At 45.4% G+C, this 26,473-nt stretch overlaps 12 protein-coding genes and 1 non-coding gene across 13 annotated transcripts; 7 read left to right on the top strand and 6 right to left on the bottom strand.

Annotated features, from left to right (window-relative positions):
- The first annotated feature begins 407 nt into the window (after positions 1 to 407).
- On the top strand, positions 408 to 791 carry METBIDRAFT_208005 (uncharacterized protein). The gene has a single exon (XM_018855009.1). The coding sequence runs from the start codon at positions 515 to 517 to the stop codon at positions 758 to 760; it is 246 nt and encodes an 81-aa protein (XP_018710321.1). The 5' UTR covers positions 408 to 514; the 3' UTR covers positions 761 to 791.
- An 854-nt stretch (positions 792 to 1,645) lies between these two features.
- On the top strand, positions 1,646 to 2,053 carry METBIDRAFT_26669 (uncharacterized protein; the record flags this gene model as incomplete). The annotated part of the gene is made up of 1 exon (XM_018855323.1): positions 1,646 to 2,053. A coding segment is annotated over one exon (408 nt), but the record flags the coding sequence as incomplete, so codon positions are not given.
- Positions 2,054 to 2,207: 154 nt separating this feature from the next.
- On the bottom strand, positions 2,208 to 2,834 carry HTA3 (histone H2AZ). The gene has a single exon (XM_018856150.1). The coding sequence runs from the start codon at positions 2,672 to 2,674 to the stop codon at positions 2,273 to 2,275; it is 402 nt and encodes a 133-aa protein (XP_018710319.1). The 5' UTR covers positions 2,675 to 2,834; the 3' UTR covers positions 2,208 to 2,272.
- A 60-nt stretch (positions 2,835 to 2,894) lies between these two features.
- On the bottom strand, positions 2,895 to 5,443 carry NPR2 (nitrogen permease regulating protein). The gene has a single exon (XM_018856149.1). It carries the CDS (start codon positions 5,365 to 5,367, stop codon positions 3,391 to 3,393), a length of 1,977 nt encoding a protein of 658 aa, XP_018710318.1. The 5' UTR covers positions 5,368 to 5,443; the 3' UTR covers positions 2,895 to 3,390.
- An 18-nt stretch (positions 5,444 to 5,461) lies between these two features.
- METBIDRAFT_t184 lies at positions 5,462 to 5,533 on the bottom strand. The gene has a single exon. It is a non-coding gene; the product is annotated as a tRNA-Asp (tRNA).
- A 177-nt stretch (positions 5,534 to 5,710) lies between these two features.
- On the top strand, positions 5,711 to 6,171 carry METBIDRAFT_32862 (uncharacterized protein; the record flags this gene model as incomplete). Its single annotated transcript, XM_018856148.1, has 2 exons — positions 5,711 to 6,116; positions 6,151 to 6,171. A coding segment is annotated over one exon (341 nt), but the record flags the coding sequence as incomplete, so codon positions are not given.
- A 3,202-nt stretch (positions 6,172 to 9,373) lies between these two features.
- METBIDRAFT_44708 (uncharacterized protein) lies at positions 9,374 to 11,734 on the top strand (the record flags this gene model as incomplete). The annotated part of the gene is made up of 2 exons (XM_018857830.1): positions 9,374 to 11,488; positions 11,576 to 11,734. The coding sequence occupies 2 exons, from the start codon at positions 9,374 to 9,376 to the stop codon at positions 11,732 to 11,734; spliced, it is 2,274 nt and encodes a 757-aa protein (XP_018710316.1).
- A 526-nt stretch (positions 11,735 to 12,260) lies between these two features.
- Positions 12,261 to 13,964, top strand: HSP60 (chaperone ATPase; the record flags this gene model as incomplete). Its single annotated transcript, XM_018857940.1, has 1 exon — positions 12,261 to 13,964. One exon carries the CDS (start codon positions 12,261 to 12,263, stop codon positions 13,962 to 13,964), a length of 1,704 nt encoding a protein of 567 aa, XP_018710315.1.
- Positions 13,965 to 14,648: 684 nt separating this feature from the next.
- RRN11 (Rrn11p) lies at positions 14,649 to 17,474 on the top strand (the record flags this gene model as incomplete). The annotated part of the gene is made up of 1 exon (XM_018854271.1): positions 14,649 to 17,474. The coding sequence occupies one exon, from the start codon at positions 14,649 to 14,651 to the stop codon at positions 17,472 to 17,474; it is 2,826 nt and encodes a 941-aa protein (XP_018710314.1).
- Positions 17,475 to 17,880: 406 nt separating this feature from the next.
- METBIDRAFT_14817 (E3 ubiquitin-protein ligase) lies at positions 17,881 to 19,086 on the bottom strand (the record flags this gene model as incomplete). The annotated part of the gene is made up of 1 exon (XM_018854543.1): positions 17,881 to 19,086. A coding segment is annotated over one exon (1,206 nt), but the record flags the coding sequence as incomplete, so codon positions are not given.
- Positions 19,087 to 19,174: 88 nt separating this feature from the next.
- Positions 19,175 to 21,805, bottom strand: KIP1 (Kip1p). Its single transcript, XM_018856147.1, has one exon. It carries the CDS (start codon positions 21,742 to 21,744, stop codon positions 19,234 to 19,236), a length of 2,511 nt encoding a protein of 836 aa, XP_018710312.1. The 5' UTR covers positions 21,745 to 21,805; the 3' UTR covers positions 19,175 to 19,233.
- Positions 21,806 to 22,527: 722 nt separating this feature from the next.
- METBIDRAFT_207941 (uncharacterized protein) lies at positions 22,528 to 23,333 on the bottom strand. Its single transcript, XM_018855007.1, has one exon. The coding sequence runs from the start codon at positions 23,098 to 23,100 to the stop codon at positions 22,741 to 22,743; it is 360 nt and encodes a 119-aa protein (XP_018710311.1). The 5' UTR covers positions 23,101 to 23,333; the 3' UTR covers positions 22,528 to 22,740.
- A 70-nt stretch (positions 23,334 to 23,403) lies between these two features.
- On the top strand, positions 23,404 to 24,177 carry METBIDRAFT_32856 (Rab family GTPase). The gene is made up of 2 exons (XM_018856146.1): positions 23,404 to 23,466; positions 23,538 to 24,177. Exons 1-2 carry the CDS (start codon positions 23,409 to 23,411, stop codon positions 24,089 to 24,091), a joined length of 612 nt encoding a protein of 203 aa, XP_018710310.1. The 5' UTR covers positions 23,404 to 23,408; the 3' UTR covers positions 24,092 to 24,177.
- The last annotated feature ends 2,296 nt before the right edge of the window (positions 24,178 to 26,473 follow it).

The raw sequence follows: 26,473 nt of genomic DNA, 5'->3' as shown, positions 1-26,473 counted from the left end.
AAAAATTTTTTTTTTTTTTTTTTTTTTTTTTTTTGCCAATCGGTCTCTTGACTATATCTTAATTTTGGGTTCCGTAACTCCGACAACGGTAGCAGACATTCGTCCCGAAACATTATCGCGAGATCATATTTCGAGTCCACCTCCGGCGTGGATTCATAAAATTCGTGGCAGAAACAAGTACTGCATTTTTTTGCATGTTTTTTTTTTTATTTTCATTGCTGGGCTCATGATTAGGCACAGTTTTGGGCGCTCTTGCTTGCTCTGACCAAAATATGGACCATTGTAAGCCGGAACGCATCATGAGTATTGGGGATTTGACCAGTCGACATGGATATTAAAATAATAATGGCATTTGGATCAGCAATTGGACAGAATTGCTAGGTCTGAACCAAGTGCTCACTAAGTTCGCGGCTTGTGGGTGATTCGTTTATTGCGGCATTGAGTACCCCACAACCTAGGTCAGCAGATGGCGGACCTTTCGGAATGAACATACAAACACGCGGCACAAAAGCCTATGCGTACCTCCCTACTAGATTATCATATCTACTATCATTCCTCTTTACTCAAGTTTCCTTCTCTTATGTATATGTGCACAAGAACTTCGCAAAGTGGTTTTGCTATTGATCGCGAGTCGAAGACCCCACAATCGGGGACAAGGCTGGAATGGACCCGAGTGCGAATTTTGGGTTTCCAGAGTCCGGGCCCTTTGGCGTTTCTGCTTGTGCAAATTATATACGTCTTCCCCCGATCGATACGCTAATGTCGGTATGTATATAGAGCTTCTTGAGGCTCGCTTTATTTTCGAGTGGTCTACCCCACAAATTTAATTCCCGTTGTGTTGGCCAATTATGCAGTCTGAGGATATTTTGGCTCCTAAAACTCGTGGGAGCACCAACAGTATACTTGCCTCTACAACCCCGACTATGGATGGCCCAAATAGAAGAAAAAGTGTAACTATTCGGTAGCTAAACTGGTCCATAACGGGAGCGACCCCATTAAAGCAATTATCGAAAAAAATTATCATAGAAAAGAACCTGAAACAGAAAACAAGAGGAGTGAGGATCATAAGATGAGCTTCAAAAGAGGAAATAAAGACAGATTCTGCAATGTATGTCTTTCAGTACCTTCTGGGGTCTGACTTCCGACGCGTGATCACTGCGAATACAATGCATGTATGAGCGCTGCGAGTTTTAATACTAGATTGCGAATAATACAAAGCAGCTTTATCGGCGCACCAATCAGAATGTCTGGATTCTTTTTTCAGCGTTGCTAGGTTGACGCTTTGTGTTTCTTTATGTTGATTAGTTACTCTAGTTGCAAGAGGCATGGACATCTCTGGTGTTGTCCTCTGCATTCCCGTGGCAAGTCATGTGCCTCTGCGGTGCGATCGCTCTCACCGGCCGGTGACATCGAAACTGCACTTCACAATCCAACAGAAACTACCTCACTGAAGAAACACCGACACCTTGGGTCATCGGAAAGCTGTTGCTGTAATTTAGTTCACTCGCGTTGCCAAAACCGCTTAAGGAATAATCCCTTTTCCACCGAGGATTGATATTTTTTCACCGTTGCTGAATCAGCACATCCATCCAACCGATAGTCAGGCGAAGTAACTCTTGCTCGTACACATAGTATCCTACCAATCATGAGTGGGATTGCACTCAAATTCACTTCTCTCCTTCTTCGGACGATTGCCAAGCCAATTTCCGTGACTCTTAAGGCGCAGGCTAAAGAGCACGAAACATTTAGAAAGGCCTGTATTAAGGTGGCACAGACAGTGCATTCGACCGACATTAAACTCCGAATGAGGCTTCTAGGAGAAAACAAAATCAAGATCCGGCCATTGAATGATAAAAAGGCCATTGAATCCGGGGCCAATTTTCTCCTGGAGTTTTTCATATTTCTGGTGGCCGGGTCTCTCATCCTCTACGAGAGCAATCGCAGCAGACTCAAGGCGAACAAAGAGAAATTGAACACAAAGAACGACATCTCAGAGCTACAGGACGATATCAAAGAAGTCAAGCTGCTAGTCGAACAGCTCTCTTCTGAATTGGAGCTCCTACATGCAATCACAACCGAAGCCGCCCGGCAAAAAGCCATTAGCGAGCAGTCTAACTCAGCCTCGGCACCTGCCACTGTGGCGTGAGGATGTGTTTTCTGACACATGCGAACAAACCTTGACATTAATTTACAAATATATATAGTACATAGGGAAGGAGTATGCCACAGGAGCAACCAGACCTTATGCGGCCATAACTCTGGGCGAAGAAGCCTACTTCGGGCCCTTCTTCCTCTCCACTTTCAACAACAATGCTTTGTTGATGTGGGGCAAGACACCACCGTAGGCGATGGTGGCCTTGATCAAGTTGTCCAATTCCTCGTCACCTCTAATGGCCAATTGCAAATGTCTGGGCGTGATTCTCTTGACCTTCAAATCTTTGGCGGCATTACCGGCCAACTCTAAAACTTCTGCAGTCAAGTATTCCAAGACAGCAGTCAAGTAGATTGCCGATTTGGAACCGATCCGGATCTTACTTTGGGCGTTTCTCTTCAAGTATCTCTTTATTCTACCAACAGGAAACTGTAACCCAGCGCGAGCAGAGTGTGAGCTGGTAGCCTTATTTCCCTCAGACGACTTGCCCTTGCCGCCATGCACTTTTCCTTTTCCTGACATTTTGTATGTGTGGTTTATGGGCAGAAAGAAGAGGAGTTTGGTTCTGTTTACATTTCTCGCTCTCGCATAAACATGAACAGCCCGCGCCTGCGCTTGGGGGTTACCCGCATCGCCAGAGGCTCTTGCAGCGCGGTAACGATCAAATAGAAAATGGGAGGATTACGGTTCCACCGGTAAATGTTTCGAATAAAGAGTGCTTCTTTACTTGAGTAAATGCTTTCTGTATTTAGATTGACAATGGGTGCTTAAAATAGTACTTGACTTTGCTCTGAGAATCTGAAGAGGAGAAACTGAATTTTGACATGGAGATTTCGATGTTTCTAGAATACGCATGACCCCACAAAACTCAATATTTTTAAATTATTGTTAGTCACCTCTTGATATCAAAGTATTCAGACAAGCAAGTTTCAGGGCATTGAAATTATAAACTTCACAGAACAAAAATTCTTTCCATGTCTGGATTTTGAAATGATGCATACAGCTTTTGATTTCCCTTTTGTTAAATTGGACAAACAAAATACGACTCGAGTAAAATAGATGAGTCAAGTTCCCCAAGCTTCGGATCCTAATTTGGCTACTCGGTCATAAAATGGGACATTGGGAGATCATATGGAACAACCATGCAAAAAGTTTAAAAAATCACGCACTATCGATCTTTGATGAGCATATACAAACACATTTATAAAAAGGGCCAATAAAGCTTCTGGCAAATACCCTTACGCATTTATAACAGAATGAGCTCCTATCTTGTCAAATAGTTTTTCCACATCGGCACGAGACTTTTGCAATTCAGTGCAAATGGAGTCAAAATGCTGGGAACCTCTAACAAGTTTGATGACTTTTATAATTTCATCGTTTTCTGACAGCTGTTCGGGTTCGCCAGAAGAGACGCTTTCCAGGTCAGAAGATGCTCGGTTGCCTCGTGCTTTATTCGAAATTCCGTTGAGCAGTTCATCAGAATCGCTATCAAAGACATCCAGGTCCAGATGAGCTGTTGTTTCATCATGTTCGGTATGCGGTGTTTCATGTGAATTGATCGAAGAATTGCGATGCGCCTTGAATGATTTGTGTCTATCTCGATTGGACGGATCGCTGACAGGATGATCGACATGGTAATTAAAGCTCACTGTTCGGGTTTTCCTTCCTGTTTTCAAGTTGCTCTCCCTTACAACGCTTTTCAAAAGACCAGCTTCTGATACAGGACCCGCTGACTTCTTGAGGGCCGAATTGATTTTGGCTTTGTTCTGCAAACTTTTCAATAGGTCTTCTATACCCTCAATTCTTCCGTTACCAGTTTCTAGTGACTTTGTGACCCAATGCAAAATCGGGTACAGGTTGACCCTGTATATGATTCCACGGACAACACCGAAATTTATGAATCTGCGGATGTCAATATTAGATAGGGCCTTTTGGTGTTGGATATACCATTCCTTTATAGATTGGCCCTGATTGAGCAGCCGATATAGGTAAAACAAAGTAGCTTTCGAAGGAATTTTGATTTCGCTTTCCTTGCCTGAAAATGTCATTGGAAAAGCCGGCGTCATACCTCTCGTAAGAGGGCTTGCGGATTCAGCCAGCGTTTGCTCTCCTTCATTCGAAGGTTGAGACCGTGAATGGCTTGGAATTCCACGAGCTGAGGTATGTACATTTGGAGTATTGGTGAGACTTGGAGTTACCGGAGTGACTGCAGACCGTGGTGTATCGGGTGTGGGCCGTGAACTGAAGGGGGCAGACTCATTTCGATGGGGGGTCGTAATGATATATGCTTGACATTCTTCAGCCATACCGTTGGTCTTTAGGAAATTGCCAATATGGTTTGTGGGGGCGTAAATGTTGCTGAATTGGAAGACATCCACTAGAATAATGCACTGATAGTGCATGAGGTGTTGAATACACTGCTTCGTCAAGAGGTAGTCTGCATCAGCCAACTCGCTTATTTTCTTCACGGAGTTGAGGCCATTCACGTATGGAAGAATCTTTACCATGGTTGGATCCCACACGACATCAATAAGTTGATCCAACTTTACTGTCAGCACGGGCACTTGGTAGGCTTTCAAATTGACAGGTGGCGGAAGCATGGGAAAAAGCTTGATGTCCACACTATTGGCAGAATCAATGGGAATGCAACACTCGGAGTAGTTGTTTAAGTCCTGGTACAACTGATGAATGAGCGATTCAATCGACAGTAAGGAGAACTTTTGGATCTTGGAGTGTCCAGGGGTATATTGGAAACTGCTCTCAGAAAACTCAGTACCTGCCTGCCCACTGAAGAATGCATGCTCTTTATCCAACTTACTTAGAAGCAAAGACTGCTCCTCTAAGGCTCGGAACATCTTGCCCATGCGACTCACAGCCAGCTCGTAAGGAGTAGTATCGGAATTATATGGCAAAACGAATCCAAAATTGAAGTTGAACGAGTTCCGTGAATAATGGCTACCCTCGATATTTACGGGATACCCTAACACGCGAAACTCGTTGATTTTGAGTGACACGAGTTTGTTACACAACTGTGGCTTTGGAATGATGTAGTTTTTAACCGTGTCGAAGTTGAATAGTACGTCAGTCCCTGATTGTAGGTCATAACTACCGATCGAGCCTTCGGGTACTTGATGCACGATCTGAGTGCCCTTCACGGGATGGAAAACCGAGTAAAAAATGGCAGTGATCGGCACGAATCCGTCGTTGGAGATCATGAATTGTATGGTGGTTATTTGAATAGCGAGACTTGCGTCAGTTGACTCAAGCAAAAAAGATTTGAGCTGGTATAGTAGCCATAATCCAAAAAAACTCCGCGACGGGGAATTGAACCCCGGTCTACCGCGCGACAAGCGGTAATTCTAGCCACTAAACTATCACGGATTTCGTTGTGAGAAATTCTACTAAGAAAGACATAACCAACATAAAGGCAACTAGTCAAAGCAAGTATAAGAGTTCAATGCTTTTCGAACGGATCAAATTTTTGATATGGATGTGAATGGAATAGGTAGCTTTGGTACTGTAAACTATGGCGGTTTTGCCCCTTCAATCAGATTTTTTATCCATCACTTCAATTACGGATCATATGTCCCGCGCAGGACCCTACCGAGCGACACAGCAGATTTTCAATGCCATCTTTGCACAGAACAAATCCACAACAACGGAGACGCCACCGACGCTTTCCTAAGCCATATCTACAACAACTGCGAAACATCCAAATACTGGTGGCAAGAGCTAAAATTTACCAAGCCCATGAGCTTGAACTCAATGTTGGCCCCAGCCGACAACTCATTGGAGAACTTAACAAAATTAAATTGGTTCGTCACCACGATCTTCAAGGTCTACACCAGAAGGCGTGGCGAGTCGCAGGAAGTGGGATCCTTAAGTCCGCTACAACCAGCCGAGTTGAAGCGACTACTACAGGAGACCTATCCTAGGAGTCGATGACGTAATATCCAATACGTAAACAGATACGTGCCATGAGGACTGTCCAGGCCGTGACTAACGGAAGGGGACGGGCCGAGCTAAGACACTTGTTACGTAGCTGGGAGCTGTTTCGAAGGTCTGTTCTATGCAATTGTATACTTTTGTTACTTTAATAAGATGAGTCTACCAAAAAAGAAGAAAAAATAATTTATTTGTTGCATCAGAATTCAGAAAAAAACTTATACATTTACAGGTAAAAAGCTCGAACATTTTACTATATAAAATCTCTTTAACGCTAAATTACCTAAATCCCCAATTGATAGATCAACGGCCTTTTCTCTTATTTTGCATGTATAACAGCATTGTATCTCAGTGAATCTACACGGTCTGGTAGACCTTCTTCGGAAAACAGCGTCTTTAGCAGATAGATCATCAAATTTAGTAACACAATATTCAATAAGTATTCGCATAAATGCGAAGATGTAATGGACCGAGTACTTGAACTAGTTGAGAATATTCATATATTATTTTTATGTCATACTTCCTTTAGTCGGATGTATCTAGCAAAAAAATCTTCTTTTGTTATGGAGCCACTATCTGCCGTAGCTCGACATTAAGATTATATTAGAGCTCCAAAAAATTGATATTGATGTACTTTGCACCCGCACAACTACTCTTGTAACCAATCAGACCGTCTTCACAAAATTCGAAGACATCACAGTAGCCATGGTAGCCGTCTTGATCCGAGGGTGGAAAAAATAACAACATGCCGCCTTTGTCAGCGAAACTTTTATGAACCTGAAATCCAGGATGAATGATAGGAGACATACATAGTTTATTTTCTGAGTTGAGAGTAATGTATGTACTATTATGCTGTTTTACAATCCCATCATCCACATGAAGTGAAGTGGAGCCACGGCCTGCAAAGAATGTTTCATTCAATGAAAGAAAATAGTTAGGTATGTAGTCTTGATCATCGGAAGCGCTGTCTATGACTAAAAAGCCTGAACCCAGAAACGGTTCAGCAATGGTCAAGGCGAGAAGAGATAATGCAGTTAAAAACTTCATTTACTGCATGATTTTCAAGCAGTATGTCGTTTGAAGAGTTTATTTGGCGACTTTATACGATTTGGATTTGTTTCTGATTCAGGTTGACTCTTTTAGTTTTGGTCATGATCGCGTGGGAACCACTTTACTCATTGTGACTGCGTTTAATTTGGTATCAAACCCAACAACAATAACGGAGAGCATGGTAAAAATTCCACATTTGCTGTTTGTTTTCAAAGGTTTATTGTTGAAGACCGAATTTATTTTCACATGCAAGAATCCATTGAAAAATCTGATTTTTGTTTTAAAAAACACATAGTCTCAAGCCATCACTCAAAACCTGATAAGAACAATAAAAAGCAAGACCTCAGAACCCGAACGAGCTTCTGAGTTAGATCATTTCCGAATGCTGTATAGCCTGAAAAATTCATGAATGGGTCTGTTATTCGTTTGACCACTTTAACAGAGAGTATTGACCGAGGATATGAACATCAGTTGTAGATTTGAAAGAATTCTGCCAGCGAAAAGAGCGCCTCGCAGAGGAGTGAATAACGAACAGAATAAAATAGCTCGTATCTTTTTTAAAAGATAATCATACCAACAACAATAGCATCCCCGAGTCAAATAATCCTGATCAGCCAATTCAGTTCGCTAAAAATACATTGAAAATAAAACGCTGAGCAATTTAGGGGAGTACTAGAATCTTTTTTCAATAATTTTGCTCGCATTTGGTGATCAATATTTTTTTTCTCGTCTGCTATTAATGTCTTTGCAAGGAATTCGAAAAAGTAAGACATGAATTCGATTTGGATCCCGCAGGTAGGGTTTAATCACTTTTAGATAAGCCGAGTGTATACAAAATATTATGGATCAAAAATGCTCGGTTTATATTTGGGGTTTTCATACTCGCCAAGAACTTCGAATACAACTTCCAAGATTGGCTGAATGGTCCTTGACTCCGGTGTAAACTTTCGCCTGTAAGTACGCATAAAAATGCGGATGATTGTTATCATTAATCTCAAAAAAAAAACATGATTTTTCACTTTCCAATAAAAGTGAGGTCAGAAAATCAGGCGGAAAGTATTTTTTTTAAATCAAAACCCGGATCTGTTTCAACAACGCTTTACGAGACAGAGATCACCTTGCAATATATTCGAATGAAATTACTAGAATAGTGAAAGCCCCCTCCAACCAGGATCAGCCGGAGAGAGAGTCATCAAACCAAAGAGAACTAAAACTGCTCAATTTTTCTCGTGCCATTCATAGTTCATTTGCAGTGGCCATTTGTAACGTGGCAAATACAAATGCTGAGCGATGATATTGTGCAGCTACGATATTTCCGCAACAAGTGGGGTAATTAAAACATATTTATCTTTAGGTCTAACAGTGGATGACTCTAACATATGATAATACTTCCGTAATTTACTCTTCATTTGTCGGTGTCTATGTATGTCGCAAGCGCATTTGAGGTTGAGTGACGCACCGTCTGATGTAGTATATACAGTTTACCTTCGTGTGATAATACCAACAAAAGGCCATTTCAATCATTGTACATAGATAATCACAGCACCTTCAGCATCTCTAGAAATTTCGGCCTCTCATGTCTATAAAAACGTATTTAAATAGAAGAGTAGTTCCGTGTCAAGGAGTTGAATAGATTCTTCGTTTTAGAAGCGTAATATGTAAACTCTATTCGAAATGGGTTGAGTGTGACTGCTTTCAAGAAGAATGTAATTAAAACCTAAAATTTTGGCATATAACTATTGATTAAAACAGAATATTACCGCTAATCGGGTTTCGCTCTTTATATGGAGAATCTTGGGACTATCTACGGTAATGAAAGGAATTTGTTGTGATCACAAATTTGGGGCACAACCTACAACTAATTCTTTACCTACGATACCGGGCACGTCAACTCGAAAATTACCTCGGCTATCCATTCAAAATTAGCACTGATAGAAAACCTCACCACCTGAGTACCACAGCTTTGAATGTGACATGAACAGAGAATATGTTGTGACTAGGAGAAGTTGTAAACTTTATGCTCAAAGACCTCGCCGTCACTTATCGAATTCAACGAAGGTGCGTCCCGCGCCCACGTCCCCAAGTGGCTTAGTCAGTCAATGCTCACGGTTCCCACGAAATCTCACTTTCCCGGAGCCTGAGCATAATTTTCATGTAAGTCGGAACAAAAAATAGATACACAAAGAAACAGAAAACCAGCAAACCCAAGTATTCACCAACACTCAAATGCAGCCGAGTGAAAAGAAGACGTTATCCTGCTCCAATTGTAGGAAGAGAAAACGGAAATGTGATGGAGGTCACCCGTGCTCCAGCTGTTCCAAAAAAAGCATCACATGTGACTACAACACAACAGACAGACGATCGCAAAGGTATTCTGTTGGATATATCAAAAGTTTAGAGACCAATAACGATGTATTGGAAAACACTCTTGCAGAATTAGTGACCCTTCGAAATAGTCCTGAAGAGCTAGCGGCCAAACTCGAATCGATTAGCGTATCTTTTCCGAAAAGAGTTGAGCGGCCCGAATTTTTGTCAAGCGACATAATTATGGATGAAGACTTTGAACCATCTGAAAATGAGGAAGCGGAGAAACCATTCATTACTGAAAAAGACCAGTATTTTGGTGCGGGGAGCGTGTATCATTGTAGAAGCGTCCCCACCCAAAAGCAGGAGCCATTATTGACTAGGAAATTCGACTCTCAGGGCCGCGTAAATAATGTGGTGACGCTAGAAAGAAACTTCGACTATGTGGCTGGCTTGGTACGCGGCTATTTTAACAACCAGTATCATGGCACACAGCATGCGCTCTTTGATAAAAAGCGCATATTGTTTGAGCTCGAGAATCGCAACTTTTCCGGTCCTTTCCTCAATACTCAGTTGGTTTATGCAATTTGTGCAAACTGTGAGCTGCTCACCTACCAAGAGGCAGATGCATACTGTGACTTCGTACTCCAAGATCTTTTTCTGGAAACAGTAGCACTGTCGATCGCCGTGTCTCAATGTTATACTCTCTTAGCAATGCACTGTGCCTCGAAGGGACAGATTTCGAAGGCATGGTTGTTTGCAGGAATTGCAATTCGTGTTGGTTTGGATGTTGGTTTCGATATGTGTCATGGAGAAAACGCCTGTTCTACAGCAAATCGGTGTTTTATGGGCACCCTTGTCATTGATCAGTACCTTGCTATGTCTTTGGGACGCCGGCCATCGCTCCAGCAAAACTCAGTCCCAGTTCTTCGACTCGAAGGAGAAACAGACGTGGACTACTTAAATGCAAAGTATTCGGTGGAGCTTATAGAGATGACGAAGCACATGATCAGGCTGACTTACCAACCTGTGATTTTTGACAAGGATCCGAAAGTCAACTATCTTCTCAAGTTCAACAGACTGAAGGTTTTCAATATGAAATTACTCAAATGGAGGCAGAACTTGGACCCTGCATGCTCTTGGCTGTACACCTCTTTGAAATCATCGAAGAATTTGGCCAAAGAAAACCACACCCTCAAATTCCTTTACTACTACTTGCTTATTTTTTTGAACAAGCCGTTTTTGCATGTGCCGAAGCAACACTCCACCGTATTTCTCATTGAGGAAATGGCGAAAGAAGTTTACCTAATAGTGCACCTGAAGCTTGTCAGAATCAACGAAGAAACCGGACTTAAGATCCAGCCACGCGAATCACCTACGGAGCCTCTCATATCAAGCAACAAATTTTGCTCAGCAAGCATGGATATCTGTGTGGTCATGCTATTGGCGAATGTTTTGATGACTTTGATGACCAGTCAGCAAGCACACTACATTCATTTGGAGAAGCAATTTAAGGCGTTTGCCCACTACATCAACTACATTAACTTGAGAAAGTATGATGCGGCCGAAAAGCCAATGGCGATGTTGCTCAAAAAGTTTGAAGCTTTCAAAGCGAAGATGAGGGATGAAATGGTGCTCTCGGACGATAAATCATCTGACCACGAGCAATTCAATGTCGAAGATGAGCAGAACAGTGAGCTAGCTAGCAAATCATCACCACCTACATCGGATTATTCCAATTCGACGAGTCAAGTCACCGATTCAGAGCTTGCAGGAAAGCCAAATCCGACGCTTATGGCAAACTCTGCCTGGGAAGCACCTGCGGAAATCATGATGCGCCAGACAATGCCTCTGTCCATACCTCTCGGGCCGCCGAAGCAAGATTCAGAGCACTTCGCGTTTGATCCATGGTGGCAAGAATTGAATTATGAAACTTCCCCTCCACAAAGCGGCCATCTTGTGAATGGGCAAAATATGGCCATGCCACAGAACACGCAGTTTTTGCATGGAAATGTGCAACCTCAGATGCCTTTTTTTGTCCAGGATCAGACACAACCAGCCCAATCTGAGGTGTATTACCCACAGCCCCGAATCAAGCAGGAAATGACGGAGCACTCCACTCAGAGATATTCTGCTCCAGATGGCTTCCCCAGCTACGACTATCTCCCGAAATCGAAAGACCCAGTGGACCAGATGTTGAATCTGCTCTTCAGTAATACGGGAGTTGAGTTTACAACAGACAGAGATCGCCTCGATTGGGACAGTCTATTCAAGGGGCAGTAAAGGAAGAGTCTAGACAGTTGCCACACCAATCGCTCCAGTTGTGAAGTTGGTGCACCGCTCTAGTTACAGAGTGAATTGAGAGGCTGGATGCGTTAAGCGAGAGCATCGATCGGTGGGCTGGACAGATGCTCGATCGTCTCTGGTGAGGGCCGTCTGAGCCCGTAATATACAGTGTGTGCTACTTGGCAAGCGGTCGATTCTATCGAGTAAGACAAAAACAGTACTTATATGGAAAAACTTGTGAACAAGATCCAAAGATCTTGACCGCAGACGGAGATGACGACGTTGGCTACGACAGTAGCTTCATTGTCAGTCTCATATTCATGGGTGCCAATATCGCGGAGCCCGAGCGCAGCGGCATGGACCGGGGCGAGCGGCGCCACTCTGCAGGCGTCTCCGCGCAAGACCACAGAATTTTCTGGAATTTTTTTCCTGGGCCCCAGCATATATACCTGGCGAATTCCGCACTCCACACTCGCACCCCGACAACTGAAAATCTACCAGATCTCATACCATTCCCCACAATATGTTGAGAGCACGTGCATCCACCGCCAAGACTCTTGTCCGCCACTACTCCCACAAGGAGCTCAAGTTTGGCGTCGAGGGCAGAGCCGCCCTTTTGAAAGGTGTCAACACCTTGGCCGACGCAGTGTCTGTGACCTTGGGGCCAAAGGGCAGAAACGTGCTTATTGAGCAGCAGTTCGGCTCGCCAAAGATCACCAAGGATGGTGTCACCGTTGCCAAGTCCATCACCTTGAAGGACAAGTTCGAGGACATGGGAGCCAAATTGTTGCAGGAGGTCGCCTCGAAGACCAACGAGTCTGCCGGAGATGGTACCACGTCTGCCACTGTTTTGGGCAGATCCATTTTCACGGAGTCCGTGAAGAACGTGGCTGCTGGATGCAACCCTATGGACTTGAGACGTGGTACCCAGGCCGCCGTCGAGGCAGTTGTTGAGTTCTTGCAGCAGAACAAGAAGGAGATCACCACCAGCGAGGAGATCGCGCAAGTCGCCACCATTTCTGCCAACGGCGACACGCACATTGGAAGCTTGTTGGCCTCCGCCATGGAGAAGGTCGGCAAGGAGGGTGTGATCACCGTCAAGGAGGGCAAGACTTTGGAGGACGAGTTGGAGGTCACCGAGGGTATGAAGTTTGACCGTGGATTCATCTCGCCATACTTCATCACCAACACCAAGAACGGTAAGGTGGAGTTCGAGAACCCTTTGATCTTGTTGTCCGAGAAGAAGATCTCGTCCATCCAGGACATCTTGCCATCGTTGGAGGTGTCTAACCAGACGAGAAGACCCTTGTTGATTTTGGCCGAGGACATCGAGGGCGAGGCTCTCGCCGCCTGTATCTTGAACAAGTTGAGAGGCCAAGTCCAGGTCTGTGCTGTGAAGGCTCCTGGTTTCGGAGACAACAGAAAGAACACTTTGGGTGACATTGCCATTCTCTCCGGTGGTACCGTTTTCACCGAGGAGTTGGACCTCAAGCCCGAGGCTGCCACCATCGAGCAGTTGGGCTCTGCTGGCTCCATTACCATCACCAAGGAGAACACCGTGATCTTGAACGGTGAGGGCTCCAAGGACAACATCCAAGCTAGATGCGAGCAGATCAGACAGGCCAACGATGACATCGCCACCACTGAGTACGAGAGAGAGAAGTTGCAGGAAAGATTGGCCAAGTTGTCTGGTGGTGTCGCCGTGGTGAAGGTGGGCGGTTCCTCCGAGATCGAGGTTGGCGAGAAGAAGGACAGATACGACGATGCGCTCAACGCCACCAGAGCTGCTGTTGAAGAGGGTATCTTGCCAGGTGGAGGTACTGCATTGATCAAGGCGTCCAGAATTTTGGACGAGGTCAAGAGCAAGGCCGAGAACTTCGACCAGAAGTTGGGTGTGGAGATCATCAGATCCGCCATCACCAAGCCCGCCAGAAGAATCATCGAGAACGCCGGTGAGGAGGGTGCTGTCATTGTGGGCAAGGTCTACGACGAGGCTGAGTTCAACAAGGGTTACGACTCGTCCAAGGGCGAGTTCACCGACATGATCGCTGCCGGAATTATCGACCCATTCAAGGTCGTCAAGAACGGTTTGGTTGACGCCGCGGGTGTTGCCTCGTTGTTGGCCACCACCGAGTGTGCTATTGTCGATGCTCCAGAACCAAAGGGCGCTGCGCCACCAGCCGGCGGCATGGGCGGCATGGGTGGTATGCCAGGCATGGGCTTCTAATGATATAGCCCTTGCTTGATTCTGTATATAGTAGGCCACCTTTCTCCCAGTATAGATAAAACAGAAAATGAAGAGATAAAGACAACAGGGTGCTTAGAAATTAACGATCATGTAGCAGGGCGTTTGAAAATGAACGATACTGTATTTATTCGGGATTATGTATCAATAAGCAGCGAGCCCGGCTTTGAAAATCCCATAGCCCAGCACTAGAGTCTTGCAAAAGTAGGAGTTGGCACCCCATGAGTGAACGGGACGCCAACCAAGCACAAGCAGAGCAGCTTTTTTGACAATGGTATTTGGGTTTTGAAAGCTAAAAATTAGGCCGCGCTGCAAGAGAATCACGGATCTGGGCAATTGTATTCAGTTTATCAAATTGCTGGTTGATTATACTCGCGTTATGCCTGCCTTTATACAGCTGCGGCAGCCCATCGCAGACAGTGAGAAACGTCAGATCACTAATGCTCGGCTATAGATCTCAGCACCCATATCAGAACAACAGCAGAATAGCATTGCCGAGACGACGCAAATACGTTTCAGCCTCTAGCAGAATCATCATCGAGACGAAGATTAAATTTTGATTCGATTGGCACATTGCTGGGCACAAGACAACCCCAGCAATACCATCTCTGACGCGGCTCGTCGAATTGCTTCTAGTGTATATGGCTCTGCAAGACACGCCTGGGTATGTTCGAAGATTCATTGATCCCGCAATCTCGGCGAAAAACTGGTCGCCGCAAAGCTCGGCTCCTCCGAATAATCGAGGAGGATGTTTTTGAAAAGGTAGCTCTGGCAGTCGAGAAAACAGGACAATGGGATTTTTCTAGAGCCGACCGTGCCGATGTGCTACGGCGGGTTCGGATCATGTACCGTGCGCGGACATATCCGCAGGCGACATTTGAAGATTGGCATTCAGTGTCTGAGGATGAGACGGGAGATGACGAGGATGAGCGTGCACTGGCGTTTCGAGACCAGCTGGCATTGGGCGAAACCGCGGCGGATTTCGATGCGTTCGTCATTCAAAAAATTGTGCATGATTTAAAACAGGACGGGTTCTCTGGGTCTCATGGCTCCCAAGAAAAGCCCGGGGCAGGCCCCACAAAGGAAGCGGTGGATCCGCACGATAACTTGCTGGACCGCATATCCTCAAATACCGAAGCTTCAGAAAGTGATTCGTCAAGCTCTGTATCTTCTGATAGTGACTCTGAAACTGACACCTCAGACAGTGGCCAATCTGATCGCGAGATATCAGATCAAGATCTTGCGCATCATGATAGCAAAGCAAGACACTCCTTGAAGAAAAGGCCAGTCTCATCATCGGATGACCATTCGACTGACTCCACTGACGAAGAAGACGACTCAATGAAACCCGACCTGGTGTTTGCGAGGAAGAAGCTCAAACAATGGGCAAACGAAGAAGATACCGAACGCTCGTGGCTCAGAGACCAATACTCTCTTCATAAGTCCGGCTACGAGTTATACGACGATTTGGAAGTTACTGCCCATGACTCTGCCCGGCGACAGCATGCCTTGTCTCTTAAGACAATTTTGCACTTGAAAATCTTAGAGAAGGATTGGCACACGGCTTTCAAAACCTTTTCACTTCTTTCCAAGTTATCCTTTGTTGATTTGCGGTCTCTTTGGCCTCTAGGCATTGAGATTCTTTCGCAACTTCGAGACGAATCCCGCACCAACAAGCAGACGAGTGACAGCCGTGGGCGCCAGGAGCAAATGAAAATCCAGCAGTTTTATGACTGGATGACTTTGGCATTTCCAATGTACGGGAAACCATTGGTGTCCTTTTTCCTGACCCAGGGGCCTGTGTTTCGCACGGGGTCCAAGACTTACACTCCTATATACCGAGTCGCCGGATTATGGAACCTTTTATCCGAGAAACAATATTCGTCCCTTCGAGACAAGCTAAATGAAATCATGCTCGTTCCGCCGTACACAGAGGATGGTGTATTCTGCTACATGCTTCTTCTCTGCTGCCTCTCTGAAAATGCAGACCTCCTATCTGTTTTTGAAGATTTCGATAAAAAGCTCGATGAAATTCTAGACGGTGCTTCCGTCATTGGCGATTTGGCAAGCGATATGTCTTTGTTGGCTAGTAAAGAATCGATAAAGACTCGTGTATTCCGCAACATCGCTGAGGCTTCAAACTTGATGGAGAAATGTGACTCGCATAACTTTAACTATCCCAGATGCTTGGTCGAAAAAGTGATCGAAAGAACCCGAGCTGTGCTAAGTGGTCTGATAGCAAACTTGGTAGAGGATGATAATGTTTCTGTCACACAAATATCTCTTGGTTATACTCTTCATAACGGAAAAGTGGAATTAACAAAGGCAAATGATACAGTCTTGCCAAGAAAGTATTGGGATAGAATTATCATTGAAGACAATCAAAGCGGTGCAAAGCACTGGGTTGGAAACTTTTTTCATCTCTTCAAACCCAACAAGGTTGTTTGTTTAGTATGTGGACAACTCCAAGAGCTGCGGCGACGTGCCAACTTGAAGGACCATCTAAGCACTCACAATATCACACTCAAAAACCAGGCGGAGGAAAAAGCTGTCTTGGAAGATAGAGATATGACTGAAATGGTGAGACTCCAAGAGCAACAGAGAACAGAGCCCGCCAAAGTGGTTAAGAAAAAGCCAGTTCACAAAAAGAAAGTTTCGCTTCCCACAACGTTTTCAAACCCTGTGAATTCCAATGAACGGTCTCTGCCTTCGAATACAATACCTATGACGAAAGACATACTTTTGCCTGTTAAGGACGATTCGCGGATCCATACTCAAAGTGCAGAAACTTTGGCTTTTGACTGGAACGCCGGGAATTCTCTCACGACAAATACCCGTATCATAGATAATCTCAAGTCTTTCAAGCCTGAGCAATCGGAAAACCCAATCATAGCGAAAACGGCAGAAACTGCAATACATCAATCAGATTCTTACGAAGGACACATAATGAAACATCAAGAGGATTCGCAAGTTTGGAGAGACGCTAGCAATGACAGAAACACGAAGTCATCGACAGCAGACTCGTCTGGGTGCGATACAAGTGGCGAATATCTAGTTAATCGTATCGACGATTCTCTAGATGGTCAAATTATTGCCAAAAAAAGAAACACTGGTGCTTCTTTTGATGGATTTAGTCCTGATACAACTCAGGAGAACCAAACTTTCACCCAAGACTTAAGCCGGGATATCAGCCGAGACTTTCATCAATTCGCAACCCAAACTCAGGAATCACAGAGGAATTCAGAACTGCCCAGCTCACGTAAACGCAACTACAAGGAGAACGATCAAAACGAATGGCCAGGAGAGTTTTCCATGGATCTGTATCAAGCAGACAGCTCTATCAATTTCACCAGAATAATTTCAGAATCGTTCCTAGGAAATGAAGGAAAGTTGAATGACCACAAAGATGAGCAGGTATTGCTTGTCAACGAAACAGTTTTGGATGCAATCAACCGCGATGCAGAGCTTCGTATTGAGAGCGATTCCCCTTGAGCTACGATGGCAAACTTACGAATTACGAGCTGATCTTTCGGTTCATTTAATTCATTAACAACTATCATCAATCCAGACTTCAGATAAGGGGGTCGTTTCGACGGATGGTGAGCTGAGCGGTTTCAGTAGAAGATAGTCTGACATCAAACCGATGGGCTTCAGAAGTTGGAATCAACGGTAAAAGAGTCCAATCTCTTGGAATAAATGCCGGCTTGCTATTTCCGTCACCTTCCCGCGCTGGAGAAATTTGGGTATTCGATGGTAATAAATTTGTCAGTGTCACGTCTACGTTTTGAGGCTCAAGATGAGTTGCCACACCATTCTCTGACATTGCAGTGGGCGTAGAATCAGGTATCGGAGTTGAAATCGTAGTGTGCGGTGCTGTCTCCATGTTGGTTGCAGCTGGTGGCTCAGGACGACCTACAGGAGTAGGCGCAGGCGGATTAGTCGCATTTCGTTCAGTTACTGGCTGAGCCTTCTTAAACACGACTTTTCGACAAAGAGGACAGCTATTCGATCGCTCAAGCCAATCTTTCAAACAGCATAGGTGCAAGATATGACCACACTGTAGTTTTTTCGGGTGCTTTCTCGGGTTCAAAGGCCTGTTTCTATTAGCGGCGAATGTTTCAGGAAAGTGCATGTCCTCACGGCAAATTATGCATATATAGTCGGCAGCCACCAATTCCTCTTCGGAAGGACAAGCGAGCTGATCTTCGAGAAAGCGGGAATGAGAAAGGAAGCTCATGAGCTGGTAAACTTTTTTGAACGCCTGGTGTATAGAGACAATGCATCCCTGGATGAGAGGAATTGGCAATGCCACGCGAGAATGGAAATATAGCGTGTAAAGAAAAGCGGCATAGAAGAGGGTTTTCAAAATAGAATGATAAATCTCGAATCCCTGGACGTACACAGCTCTACTTTCCCAGATATGTTCCTCAAGAACATCTTCATCTTCGATCAAGTCTTCCTGAACATCCACGCATCTATAGAAGACAAGCTCGTATACATTGAGGATCAACTTTCCCAAGAAGGCAAAGCAATCAAGCCACAAGACCCCGAACTGAATGCCAAATAAAAGACTCCCCATTGAGCCAATACCCTGGAATACATCGTAAGCCAAAAAGCGTGCAAGCACAAAGTCGGCCGGGAGCAAAAGAAAAAGATAAATCACATGTGCGTTCAGGAAAAACGACGCAAACACACGAGCTTTTGAGAACTGCTGCTGTGACATTCTGTTCACCACCTGTACTTGCAAAAAATCGATTCGTTCATACGTCATGATGTGGTGTACTTTCAAAAGTAGTGTTAGTCCTGTTAACACGGTGTTAAGAATCATGTTGCCATCATTGAATAGGATGAATAGTAAATTAAGCGCATAAAATGGCAATTGGTCTGCTATGTGTTCGATTTCGATGATTCTGAATCTGTGGAAAAGAACTCGAACGCTAAGATACCCAAACGACAAGCAACAAAAAACGATGAAATTGAGGAGAATCGTGAGTCTGAAGCTGTCAGTGAGCTCCTGCAGAAATGTGAGGAAGTCATATGAATTTAGGGCCAGCAACAATACAGAGGCACCAAAAGACCCTAGACTAAAGGCTGAGTAAGCAAGGCCCCACAATAATCCTTTGTTCGGCATTTCTTGTTTATCAGTTGCGTGTGTCAGTTATATTAGCGGAGATTATGCCGCGTCATGCAAATGCGGGGTCGTGCAAGATCATAATTAGTTACACGAATTCTATTTAACACCTTAAATGAATTACTTTCTACCAATTTGCAATTGCGGGATCTGACTGCGCGATATTTCCGAGTCTGTCTTTCCCAACGCCAGTAGTTTTTTGCGCTTGAAATCCAATTGATCATATCGCTGTGGGGAGCGAAGTGAGATTGAACTCGACTTTCTTTTCGGGCTGACCCGCGGGATATTTATGTCTTTGATCTCGCTCAACGGATTAGTTTTCTTGTCCTTGGCGCCTTCAAGCTTGCATTTGAAAGTTTCGTTCGATGTGCTCATAAGGGCTTTTGTTTCACTGAAACATTCTTCAAGAAGTTCGACCGAATTAGTGCCATGTTCAAGGTTGGATTGTATGAGTGATTGAACACCGCGGTTGATTTTGAACTTTGTTTCATCGTAGATTCTGGCGCCAGCACCATCCATTTTCCTGTCAAGCTTATTCTTGAATGTAGTGACATTTCGAGAATGCTCATCTGCCCTAGCTTCGATGCTCTTATATAGCTCCGTGTGTCCTTTTGACAACTTGCCCATGGCCTCTGAAGTTTTTGAAGCGCAATCTGACAACACTTGAGTCGCGTTTGCTTTAATCGCGTTGCAGATGGCATCCTGGTGGGCATTGAAAGTCAGATCCAAGGCATTACGCATTTGGATGAGTAATCCTTCCTTGAGTTTCTTATAGTCGTGGGCAACCTTTTCCGAATTAGCATTCACTACTCCTTCGTGACTTTTCAGCAATAATGAATTCTCGATTTGGCCCTGGACTTGCTCCTCAATATCTTTGAAGTGGGAGAGATCTGATCCAAAATCTATCACTCTAATCTTTTCCGCATCCTTGGAAAAGTCGAGATCTTCTTTTAATTGTTGAGTGAGATCCTGTTTCCATCCAGGGCCGAACAGACTCAAGAATATATTGAGTTCTTCGTTAAGCTTATTCAGACTTGTCTTCCAGAAATCCACTATTTTATTCTGTTTAGATTCAAGGTTCTCGGTGAGACTTGAGGAATTCGCTGCAACAAAAGAGCTAGCATCTGCTATAATGTCTTCGAACCTGGACTGAAGATTTGTCCATGCTGTAGTGAAAGTTTGTTCTCTTTTTGTAGTCAATGTTTCTTTCATTGCGACTTCTTCTTGCAACTTCAATAATGCGGAGCTTTTAAGGGCACATTCTTGTCTCAGCTCGTCTAGTTGTGCTTGAAGTGAGGCTATAATTTCTTGGTTCATGGACTCCTCGATGGTTTTGGCTTCAAGTTTGGAGGAAAGTTTGGTAATTTGTGCGTCCTTTTCCTTGTAAGTTGTTTCATACTCTGTGCTCGCGTTGCAAAAGTCCTTGTACGTTTGCACGCTAATCTTCACATGATTATCTTTGTCAGCTGCGGAAATACGGTCCCTCTCTAACCGGGCTATGCGACTTGAGAGGTCCTTAATTAGCACCTTCTTGTTGACCACGTCACTGTCGCTTATTGATTGCGGAAGATTCCGTATGTTTTTTGCTTTGGACGCATAATTCAAAGTGCTCACCGTTTCAAACGCGTTGATCTTCGCGGGAGAAATGGTGGCTATCAAGGCCGTTTTCGTATGACCTCCGATGGAGCCTTGAAGAATGCGAGTAAGCTTGGACTCACGATATGGAACATGCTTCGAGTCCTTTCCTTCGCTCAATGCACTGATCACCTTTCCTAGAGCAAGCAAGCTCTGGTTAATAGATCCTGCTTCACGGGCACGTTCGTTGGTGGCACCTGATTTATTTATGTCCTCAGATCCTGCCAAATCCACAAGGTTCATAGTAGACTTGATGTACTCGTCAGAACCTGTGGGCAGGCTCTTCTTGCGGAAAAGATTAATGGAGAATATAGTATGTGACCTGGAAGAAATGTCGTTTAGCTTAGTTGCGCTGGTTTTTCTTCTTTCTAGACATTGCTTCAAGATGTTGAATCCCATCTCACAGCTATCAATATGCATTTCCGTCAAGTTGTGAATCACGGTTGACTGCTTGTCGTTGGTGTAGCTGGGCCCCAAGCGAAGCTTTGACTTAAAAGGCGCCAAGTCGAACTCGTTGTTTATGAGATCATGGAGCTCTTCCTTGTAAAGCTCAACGCAGGAGATCTTGACCATATAGTCCGTGTCTATGGAATTAAAGAGCTTGGACAAAACACGAGGCATGATTCCTGAATTCTCGCCAGTTAAATCGCCGCACATAGAGTAGGTCTTTCCGGAGCCTGTTTGTCCATACGCCAATATCGTGACGTTGAGGCCAGAGATGAAATCATGGAATAACGGCATCGCGACATTATCAAACAACAAGGCTTGATCTGCATTGGGGCCATAGACCTGGTCCACTTTGAAGATTTTCCCTGTTGTTGGCAAAGATCTCCCGAGCCCCGATAGCGTGGAAGCCGTGTCATTTGTGATGGTGACGAATGGCTCGTCTGCAGAATGTTCATCATTCGGTAGGTCTACTATAGCAGGGCTTTTCGCCGCTATCTCTTGGCGATTGCGTGCTCGGCATCTCACAACAACCTGAATATTATCAGACATTTTTTTCTGCTGATATATCAAGAGACTGTGAAAATGGCGCTGGCGTTGAAATCGAGAGACGTGCTTTGTTTTTGTTTATTTTCTATGTGGGCAGGCCGCGCGATGCAGTGCAGGTCCGATTGATCTTCAGTGACTTTTAGACATGGTGCGCTTCACGAAATATCTTGCTTGAATGACGACCTTGATAGACACCCGCGACAGAATCAAGAAATCTAAAGAGAATAATAGAAAGAGATTCTTCTGGTATGTTTGTTTTTTTGTATTTTGAACAAGAGATCCAGTGGTCGCCAGAGATGTGTGCCTTCTATTAGTAAAGCATTGCATCCGCGCATATAATCCTCCAGGTCTCCAGAGCAAATCATTCCCCGATTATTAATTCCCAAGAAATTTGAGACAATAAGAGAAAAAAAGCTACCCGAAAACACGCTGGCTTCAATCTGAGGCGAAGAATCCACACGAGAAGCAACCAGAATTCATTTCCACAGGTCACCGCAGATACATGCACATCACGAGATATGAACCCCTTTGGATCTACATCAGGTGGATCTGTCGAAGCCATCCGGGTGGCCATTAATAATTGTGATATGAGTGCTCTTGACTCAATGTGATGTCACAGTGCGTCGAACAGATTGCCTAGCGCTTTTCAACCAGCGCGTGTGATCGAAAAGAAAGAAATATTGCTTATTATCGAGAAGACGTCAGACTCAAGACAAACAAAGATAAGAAATGAGTCCAATAACGTATTTCCAAAACATATTCTACAGCACACTCCCATGACTAGAGCTCCTTCGAATGTTATTTGAAAGTTTGGCATGAAGCCGTATCCCTTGTATTCCGCTCATTCAGTCTACCTACATGACCAGGAACTCATGGCCATCTGTTGATGCATGTTCGCATTTATGGCAAGACATGTCAACCGCAACACAATGTACGACTAACAACAAACCGAATACGAGGCATTATCCTCTCGATGCATTTGCAGTTCGAATGCGGTCTTTAGTCGAAAAAGTCGTCGTCATCATCATCATCAGCGTTTCTCCGATCAAAGACTATTTTGCTCTGCTTCTGGTCACCTCTAGATACAGACTCTAGGATTTCCACAATGTCCTTTTCACCAATCTTCCGGGTGATGGAGCCCATGGATACCATTTTCATAAGATACTGTTCCACTTGGTCGGCTCTCTCTGGTCTCACCATCCGGACTCGCGATAACCGTTCGCGGGCACTAGGCTCTAGAACCTGAGAGAGGACAGAAAATTTCTGTTCCTCTTGCGGCGAGGCATTGCTTTGGTTCTGGCCTTTCTGTAGTTCTGCCATGCGGGCAGCACGGATTGCGTTGAGTTCTGTCTCGTCCATGTTGGTGATGCTTGCCTGGAAATGGGCGGATCCTAACGATGCATGATATATGCGGGTCGTGCGTGGATCATATACTCCAAACGAACAACCCACAAGTTGTTCGTTCGTTTGTTTGGTTGCGGGGGAATCAAGACAAAACAGTGACTTTTACCACAAACTTCCTCCTCGAACTTTGCAAATTACCTACCCATAGGTAAGCCTGACGTGGACTTCAGCCAAACACCCGTGCACCACCGGCGCCTCTAGCGATAGTGGTTTGAGTGACCGACGATCGCAGTACCACAGACCGATATTTAGTAGCCAGCCCAATGAGTGATAAAACATTTCTTAGAAAGTACAAGATTGTTTTCTTGGGCGACCAAAGTGGTATGTACCGTTAAGGTCTCCTTGCATCGTGCGGCTCGGCAAATCACCCGACCCACTACTAACTGCTGCAGTTGGAAAGACATCCTTGATCACCAGATTCATGTACGACACTTTCGATGATCAGTATGCTTCCACCATCGGCATTGACTTTCTCTCAAAAACCATGTACCTAGAGGACAACAAGACGGTGCGCTTGCAGCTCTGGGACACTGCTGGCCAGGAACGTTTCAGGTCGCTTATTCCATCGTATATCCGCGATTCGCATGTAGCAGTGGTGTGCTACGATATCACAAGCAAAAAGTCCTTCACCAGTCTAGAAAAGTGGATCAGTGATGTGCGCATGGAGCGCGGCGAGGACGTGATAGTGGTGGTTGTCGGGAACAAGTCCGATTTGAATGCGAAAAGACAAGTCAGCAGCGAGGAGGCCACCAAATTTGCTTCGGAAGCCGGGGCCAAGTTTTTCATCGAGACGTCGACCAAGGCTAACCACAACGTGAAACTGTTGTTCAAGAAGATTGCCTCTTGTTTGCCTGAGTTCAAGGAGTCTGCAGAACCAGAAGCCCCGGCAGAGACGGTCAATATCAGCATTGAAAGCGCTGCGCCTCTGAGCTCCTCGTGCTGCTAATTTTGGATTCGAACTCAAGATATAAGGCCCATAGTTGCCACTTCCTTCAGTTGGCTCGCTTTGGTAAGGAAGCAAATGAACTCAAGGCTCCCGTGCTAGATACGTGCTTCTTGGGGTATTAGGGCATGGAGAACTTGGCAGAAAAGATCTCTTCACAAGTCGTGGGGAAGAAGCTAGGGTGATTTACGAATTTAGCGACTTGGCTGAGGACGTTTTTTGCCGGAGTTGGGGTCCTGATACACTTCAAGCGGGGAATTGTCCAACGAGCCAAATGGATAACAGACTTCGTTTCCCGAGGAGTTTACATAGTTGGAAACGAGGTCTGAGCATTTCAAAGTGAATGCTGCTGCATACGCTTTCAATAGGAATGCACAATTCGAACATTGCGCAAACCCCACACGTCGAAATAATATGACAGGTTATGATGAGAGATCGGGCATGAAACACTGAACATTTACGTGCCTGACCAACGGTTCCCACGTACTGTGTTGGTCTAGATGCCGTACTGCGTGGAGAATCAAATCGTCGTTTTTAACTCTCTTCTTGTCTTTGTATAGGTATGACGGCTTATTAGGGTCCCATGTAAGGTTTAAATTCTGAAGGTCTTAAGAATGTACCGGTGCGGGAAGATGACTGAGCAAGAACGCATGCGTACCTGCGGGAACATCAGAAACATCCGAAAAAATATCGTAGCGAGAGTATCGGATTATTTTTGCATTTGTAGACTAGGGGTTGACGACCTTGTAAGAACTTGCAAACGGATTGATGACTCGGAATGAGCCGTGTCACAGTCGAAGCACCAACTTAGAATCAAGAGCAATAAAGTACAAGAGCTCGAACGTTCCGTAACTCCGGCGCTCGAAAGACCAGTAGTCAGCGAAACTCGCTGCAAGCCCCTGCACCAGCCAATAGTCATGGGCCTAAATCCGAGCCGCGCGGCTCTACCTGGAGTAGTTGCATGAGCCAAATGAGATTACCGAAATCTGTTTACGCGGGAGAGAGGAGAGACAAGTCAAAAAAATATGGAGTGGCGGCCAAAACAATAAAAGTGGATCGACAACGTGATGTTTTGTTAAGGAGCAGGGGCGCCGTGCAAAGAGACCATGACCTCGAAATATGGCCATCGACGGCGATTTTCTGGAATCCCCCGGGCCAAGCGGTGGTGCGGGTTTTCATCTGCATCCGGGCAAAGCCGAGAGTGAATTGGCTACTCGTATATGCCTATCCACGGAGCCCCCCGTGCCACACCATACCTGAAACCCTTGATCTGCATGCTCGAGTTTCGGATTTGCAGGAAACTCTATTCTATGTGAGCCACGAGCCTTGCGAGCGTTGGGGCTTGCTCACGACTCAGATGAGCCTTGCCTGCGTCATGTGTTTCTTATACATTGTCGCCCCCATGGAAGCAGACTCGCTCGCATGAAAGGCATGGGATGTCGGCCCCTGGCCATTGAGAAAATCAATCGTTGATGACCGCCCCGGATCCAGCAGTATTGGGATCCGCTCAAGACGTGGGCGCGCGCAAGGTTGCATGGGCAACTTTGCCCGGTGTTGAAAGAGACGGAACGGGCTAGCGGCGTTTGCCCGGGCCGGCGGAAATGGCACTGTCTGCTTGGTTTTGGCTGAGCGGAGAGGCCATATTCAAAAGATCCCAGCAGGATCTCCTCGTGGCGCTTTCTAAGCGCCTCTCCGCGGGGGCTAATTTCCGGACACCCCCACCCGCATGCCCCACCGCGCAGCTCGGGCCCAAACATCGGGCCACTGCGATTTTCATTCGGGCGCCCTCCTGGACCCAGAAGCCGCGCCCGTTTTCTTTCCGCCTTTGGCTCGCTTGAAGCGCTTTTTCGAAGTGCCCGTTTTACCGTCGGGCCAGCAGGCTGGGTCCACCCAGGCCATTTGGCACACCACGGAAAGAAACCAGTGGCACAAGAGCCGCCCACGCACAGACACGTATACACGCTACCCACGCTTGTTACAAGACAGGCGGCAGTGTGCAAAACAAACGCTACATCTAGTGGCTGGCGAAAAGGGTCAGGCGCAAATTAATAGGAGGGATACGAACATGTATTTGGTGCCGCACGGGCGCGCACTCGCGCCCGCCGGTGTGCCTTGACCCTTTCCATGCCGTGCGGCGCGTGCCTGTGCCTTGAATGGTTTAAGACGCAGCTCCGTAAACTTATCTTGGATATGCCAAACCATAAATTTTCCTCCAGAGCCATGTCTGCGCGGCACAACAGATGGACGGGACCCGGGCCACCGGTGCCCAGTACTTCAGCGGCTGGCGTTTTCTTGATTTTCCTGCGGCGGGCCCCCAAGGATTTTCATAGACGCAAATCCTTTGTGTTTTTACCCCGTCCCGCTGTATTGTTTTTTTTTTTTTTT

Source organism: Metschnikowia bicuspidata (genome assembly GCF_001664035.1).
Source record: "Metschnikowia bicuspidata var. bicuspidata NRRL YB-4993 chromosome Unknown METBIscaffold_5, whole genome shotgun sequence".
Lineage (NCBI taxonomy): Eukaryota > Fungi > Ascomycota > Pichiomycetes > Serinales > Metschnikowiaceae > Metschnikowia > Metschnikowia bicuspidata.
This window is presented reverse-complemented; position numbering and strand designations above follow the sequence as displayed.